The sequence below is a fragment of the Mus pahari genome, chromosome 11, assembly GCF_900095145.1.
Source record: "Mus pahari chromosome 11, PAHARI_EIJ_v1.1, whole genome shotgun sequence".
Lineage (NCBI taxonomy): Eukaryota > Metazoa > Chordata > Mammalia > Rodentia > Muridae > Mus > Mus pahari.
The window spans coordinates 41,709,567-41,715,941 of record NC_034600.1 but is presented as its reverse complement, the minus strand read 5'-3'; the positions used below and the strand labels follow the sequence as shown (position 1 = coordinate 41,715,941).

Here is a 6,375-nt window from a genome sequence, read left to right as displayed (position 1 = left end):
ACACTCCAGAAGAGGGCGTCAGATCTTGTTACAGATGGTTATGAGCCACCATGTGGTTGCTGGGATTTGAACTCCGGACCTTCGGAAGAGCAGTCTGCTGCTCTTACCCACTGAGCCATCTCACCAGCCCCCAGCTCAAGGTTTTTTGTTTGTTTGTTTGTTTGTTTGTTTAATTAAGGTTTTAGTAGTAATAATGTATCTCAGGTTAGTCTTCTACCTAGCATTCTTACTTAATCCATACTTTGTGGGTATTGCTGATGTTGATATTGTTTTTTCTTCTTTATTGTGACTGGGTATTGAATCCAGGGCCTATCAGATGTTAGTGCTCTACTACCAGTAACCCTATGCCCTAGTCCATCTTGAATTTTTTTATATAGGCAATCATTCTTGAATATCAACTTTTTGTGTCTTTTTACAGTTTTGTTTATTTATTTTACTGCACTGGCAATTTTTCAGGAGACTTTGAAAAGTCTTACTTTGTATCTTTTTTGCAAGCAAATAAACATATCTTCTACTGTTTTGGAATGTTAGGTACGAGACAATGACTTAACAAACAATAAAGCTGAGACAGGCACTGGTTTGTCATGCTTCCTAAGGTCCTTGGAGGTTCACAGCAGGAAGGAGGGGCCTAGGAATGTACTTCCTTTGCATCTAGTTTATAGAATCATCTACACTTACAGTAAATCTGTTTTTGCCAGGTGGTGATAGTCAACACTTTCAATCCCGGTACTTAGGAGGTGGAGGCAAGCAGTTCTATGAGTATGAAGCCAGCCTGGTCTACAAAGCAAGTTCAGGACAGCCAGGGATGCATAGAGGAAACCCTGTTTTGAAAAACCAAAACCCCAAACATAAAACCTTACTCTTTGTTTCAGAGGAGGTTGCTGTTTGATGTTCATTCACGCAGGTGTGACTGTAAGAAATGGTTCATGGGAAAAGTAATAGTGGTATTGGCATTTTTAGCATTTAAAAAAAATTGAATGGGGGATGCACAGGGTGGGCACATGGTAGATTTCCTCTCCCAACTACCTACTTACCAGTCCTTACATACTCTTGGCTGAACCTGAATTTTCATGTGATGTTCCAGTTTTGTCAAATGCTGATTAATTGCTGAAACCAAATTCATTTAATTTGTCTGGTAAAACATTAATTAAAGCTACTATCAGTATTCCTAGCAGCAGCAGGAGGTGGCCAGAATTCACCAAGCTATGGAAAAGTGCTGGGTGATGGAGATGTGTAGGTGATAATACTTTCTTTTTCTGGACAGACAAGATAGGCTTGGATTACCAATTCAAGGCAGCTTAAAGTAACCTAGCATTAGGTGTTATTGTTGCACAATATAAACAAACCCCAAAGTTGGATCTAGACGAGCCTGTGGAGGGAAGCTAGAGAGAGAAGGGTTAAGAGATTGATTCCAGGACGGACAGTGGTGGTGCATGCCTGTAATCTCAGCACTTGGGAGGCAGAGGCAGGTGGATTTCTGAGTTCGAGGCCAGCCTGGTTTCTACAGAGTGAGCTCCAGGACAGCCAGGACTGCACAGAGAAACCCTGTCTTGAAAAACCAAAAAAAGAAAAAAAAAAAAGATTAATTCCAACATGCAAATACCATACTTAATGAACATTTGTCACTCCAGTTTTGAGCATGTTTTTGTTGTTTGTTTTGTTAATGATAGATTAAGTGTCCAATAGGTTTTACTTCTGTTTAGAACGGGCTCTGGTATAAAATGATTAAGACCTTGTATTTTGGTGTACACTCAGCATACATGGTAGATTGGACCCATGGTAGATTGACTCTCACAATAAATGTGACGCATAGCACATAGCTAAATGTAACTGGTGATGTTCAATGTCTTGTCCTTTCAAGTGGACATCCTTAATAGCTAATACCAGCTCCTCTTTTCATCCATGCCAGATTTTTAGCCAAGGTGCTTTTAAACAGTCACAAGTAGATAATCTTGAGCTTGATAAAATGCTTTTTCCTCCTTTCATGGAGATGATATCCACCCCTCCTCCCAACCCTTCAGCAGCTATTTGAGGGGCAAGGCTCAGCACTCCAGGGGCAGAGGGGTAGGGGTGGGGGAATGAGGGGCAGGGAGTTTCAGGCCAGCCTGGCTGAGTTCTAGGACATCTAGAGCTACATAATAGAGGGACTGTTTTAAAGCAAAGGACCTAACTAAAATGTTGAATATAACTGAGTTTTGTGTACACCTGTTATCTGAAGGATAAGATAAGGCAAAGGGATATCCAGGAGATTCAGGCCCACTTGGATGATAGAGCATGACTGAAGCATGGCTTTTTTAAAAAATCAATCAATTAATTAATTAATTAATTATTATTTTCTTTATTTACATTTCAAATGCTATCCCGAAAGTTCCCTATTCCCCCCCCCTGCCGCCCCTGCTCCCCTACCCACCCACTCCCACTACTTGGCCCAGGCCTTCCCTTGTGCTGGGTCATATAAAGTTTACAAGCCCAAGGAGCCTCTCTTCCCAATGATGGCCGATTAGGCCATCTTCTGCTACATATGTAGCTAGAGACACAAGCTCAGGGGGTACTGGTTAGTTCATATTGTTGTTCCACCTACAGGGTTGCAGCCCCCTTCAGCTCCTTGGGTACTTTCTCTAGCTCCTCCATTGGGGGCCTTGTGTTCCATCCAATAGCTGGCTGTGAGCATCCACTTTTGTGTTTGCCAGGCACTGGCATAGCCTCACAAGAGGCCGCTATATCAGGGTCTCTTCAGCAGAATCTTGCTGGCATGAGCATTAGTATCTGGGTTTGGTGGCTGATGATGGGGTGGATTCCTGGATGGGTAGTCTCGAAGCATGGCTTTTTTAAGGAGTGGAGTATTGCTGAATGCTGCCTTCCATTCATGGCATGGCTGTTCACTATAGGAATTGTGAAACACAAGATTTTGCCTGCTCTCCTGGTGTTAGGAATGGGGAGGAGGGACTAAACAAGTTCTCTCTCACCCCTCCCCTAGAATGTATAGGAGCCAGTGGCTGCTGATAGAGCAGACGTGCTCCTCACTGGGGTAGCACTGTTAAGGTGCCCATGCTGCTGTACAAAGCCTCGACTCAGAGGAATTGATGGTCTCAAGTTAATGACTTTAAATCATTGAAAATTAAGGTTTATTTACATTTTTCTTCCTTAGATAATATTTTTTCAGTCTTTCTTCATTTCTCCCGATCTAGACAAGCATGAGCTACCTTTTCTTGTTTTGTTTGTTCATGGAATTTACATCTTTTTAAAGAAGGTCCCTCGTCTTAAGGTCAGCATAATCTTTTAGGCTTCTTGGCCCACTAAGGATACATATTGAGACCTTGTCTTGAAAGTGAAGAAGAAAAGAAAGAAGGGAAAAGGAAAAAGGGAGAAAGGAAAAGGAAAGCAAAGAAAGACAAGCAGGCACTACTATATCTAGCTTGCATTTCTGATGATGTATAAATCTCTTTATTAACATCAGAAGTTTTTGAAGTTGGGAATTTTGATTGTGATTATATCATTTATATATATTTTTAAGAAACATGTTTCTACAAAGCATGTACTTTGTAGTTCTAATTTTTGTAATAGGTTTTCTGTGTTTTTTCCTCCTCTTTTTGTACTTAATACTTTATGAAGAGTCTAGGAAAACTCAGAATGTTTCACACTTAACAACAATTTTTATTTCACCTATTCCTCCTTTTCTTCCTCTCCTCCTTTTCCTTTTTTTCTCCTGGTTTTGGTTTTTCTTTTTTTTCTTTTTTTCTTTTTTCTTTTTTTTTTTTTTTTTTTTTTTTGGTTTTGGTTTTTCAAGACAGGGTTTCTTTTCTCTGCGTAGCCATGGCTGCCTGGAACTAGCTCTATAGGCTATAGGCCTTGAACTCACAAAGATCCACCTGCCTCTGACTGTGCTGGGATTAAAGGTGTGTGCCACCACACCTAGCTGACAGTTTCTCTTGCTGTAGAATAAAACAGAATGAAAAGGTTTATATCAAGTAGAATGTAGTACAGAATATTATACTTTTTTTTTTCCCTGAGACAGGGTTTCTCTGTATAGCCCTGGCTGTCCTGGAACTCACTTTGTAGACCAGGCTGACCTCGAACTCAGAAATCCACCTGCCTCCGCCTCCTGAGTGCTGGGACTAAAGGCGTGCGCCATCACACTGGGCTTAGAATATAATACTTTGTTACAAGAAAGATCAGTACATTTTAACTTGCTTTTCTTAAGAGTATTTTATTTTTCTTAGAGTATTTTCTATTGCCATAATTATTGGAAAAATAAATAGTTCTTGAAATTTTCAGGATAATGTACATTTTTTTCCTGTAAAGCAGAAGAAAAAAAGACTAAACGTTACTTTTCATACATATTTCAAATATTCTTAACCATTTAAACTATTAGATATAAGTTAGTGTGTTATCGGTTTTAAAGTTAAATTTAGGTTTAATAAATGTATTTGTATTTCTTGCAGTCATCATTGAATTTTGAGAAGCACTCTGAAAATTTTTCATGGACAGAAAATCGTTATGATGTGAATCGTCGACGACACAATTCTTCAGATGGCTTTGATTCTGGTATTGGACGTCCTAATGGAGGTAATGTTCTAAGGAATAATAGAACTCCTGAGTTTTTTTTTTTTTTTTTTTTTTCATATCTTTAGGATGTTTTGATTCTATTCAGTCGTTAAGTGTAACTATCTTTGAATTTATATTACTTTACTGTTATCAAATAAAGGTAATTTTGGGAGGAAAGAGAAAAATGGATGGCGTACGCATGGCAGAAATGGTACAGAAAACATAAATCATCGAGGGGGATACCATGGTGGAAATTCCCGTTCTCGTAGCAGTATTTTCCATTCTGGAAAAAGCCAANGACTACATGAGAACAGCATCCCTGACAATGAAACTGGGAGGAAAGAAGACAAGAGAGAACGCAGNCAGTTTGAGGCTGAGGATTTTGTAAGTTTTTCATAATTTTAATACAAATGATGTTTCTGCAAGTGCCATTTTAGTATCAAGGCACTCCTAGGGTGTTTTTTTAAATTAGTACAGGTAATTATCTATAGAGTCACCCTAACAGGTGCCTGTCCAGTTGTGGGTATTTTGTATTGAGTAAGGGTTTCATGCCCAGGCTGAGTTGAATTCAAGCTGAGTCACTGTTACCTGGTTCTTTATTTTATGAGGAATCACAGATTTTTATTTATTGCCTTTTAATTTTGTGTCTGAGCTTGTATGTGTGTTGGTGCAGGCTACAGTGTGTTTGTGTTTGTGGGGGGCAGACTTTGACTCTTACTGAGACTGGGTCTCACTATGTAGCACTGGATAGCCTAGAATTTGTCATGTAGACCAGGCTGCCAGTTCTAAAGAGGATTATGATTAAGGCGTGATACTCAGCCTAAAAATGTGGGCAGCATGGTCTTGGGATCAAAAAAGAATAAAAGGAGTCAAAGGAGAATGCTAGTACATGGAGGCATCCCCTTCTCTGTTTCCTGCACTTGTGAGGTGAAGTTCTGTGTTCCACAGTGACCTCCCTACACCAGTGAACTGAGCTTGCTGAGACGGTTGCTCCTCCTTTGTCCACTTTTTAAAGTATAGTCATGGCCACTAATATAAATTAAAATATATAATGTGAAATTATGATACAAAGTATCTTAAACACTGTCCTTATTACTACTATTTTGAGACAAGGTCTTACCCACCATAGCTCTTGTTACCCTGGAACTCACAGTATGGAACTCACAGTATATACCAAACTGGCTTTGAAGTAACAGAGCCTGCCTCTGCCTTCCGAGTGCTGAGATTAAAGGCATGAGCCACTTCATACAGCCTCTAGAGAATAACTTTTGGGAGTTGGTTCTCCTTCTAGAATGTGTATCCAGGTGAATGAAGTCAGGTTGGTAAGTTGGAGGGCAGGTACCTCTACCTCCTGAGTTGTTTCCTTGGCCACTTGAAAGGGTTTTGTTGTGTTGACTGTTGCTGCCTTAAATCATTTCCCTTCCTCTTTTCTTCCAACTTCTTCCATAATCTTTCGGCATATTTATGTTGTTTTTATTCCTTACAGAAAATTGAGTACTTTACCTTAGAACTAGTAGCTTCATGAGTGACCTACTTACAAACCTCATAAACTCTCATTAAAAAATACATGTAAATATGCATACATACATTGTCTTGAAAAGGCATTTTGCTGGTTGAGACATAAGTTTTTCTTTTTTCTTTTTTTGGGTTGTTTTGTTTTAAAAATTTATTTAATGTATATGAATACACTGCAGCTGTCTTCAGACACACCAGCAGAGGGCATCAGATCTCATTATAGATGGTTGTGAGCCACCATGTGGTTGCTGGGAATTGAACTCAGGACCTCTGGAAGAGCAGTCAGTGCTCTTAACTTCTGAGCCATCTCTCCAG

General features: G+C 39.6%; 1 protein-coding gene across 1 annotated transcript in view; it reads left to right on the top strand.

Moving 5' to 3' along the window:
- Window positions 1–6,375, top strand: part of Gpbp1 (GC-rich promoter binding protein 1) — a 61,088-nt gene that overhangs the window by 29,390 nt on the left and 25,323 nt on the right. Inside the window, exons 3-4 of the mRNA XM_021208369.2 lie at window positions 4,443–4,566; window positions 4,706–4,929. Coding sequence (XP_021064028.1) covers window positions 4,443–4,566; window positions 4,706–4,929 — 348 coding nt within the window. The remainder of the gene's footprint in view (window positions 1–4,442; window positions 4,567–4,705; window positions 4,930–6,375) is intronic.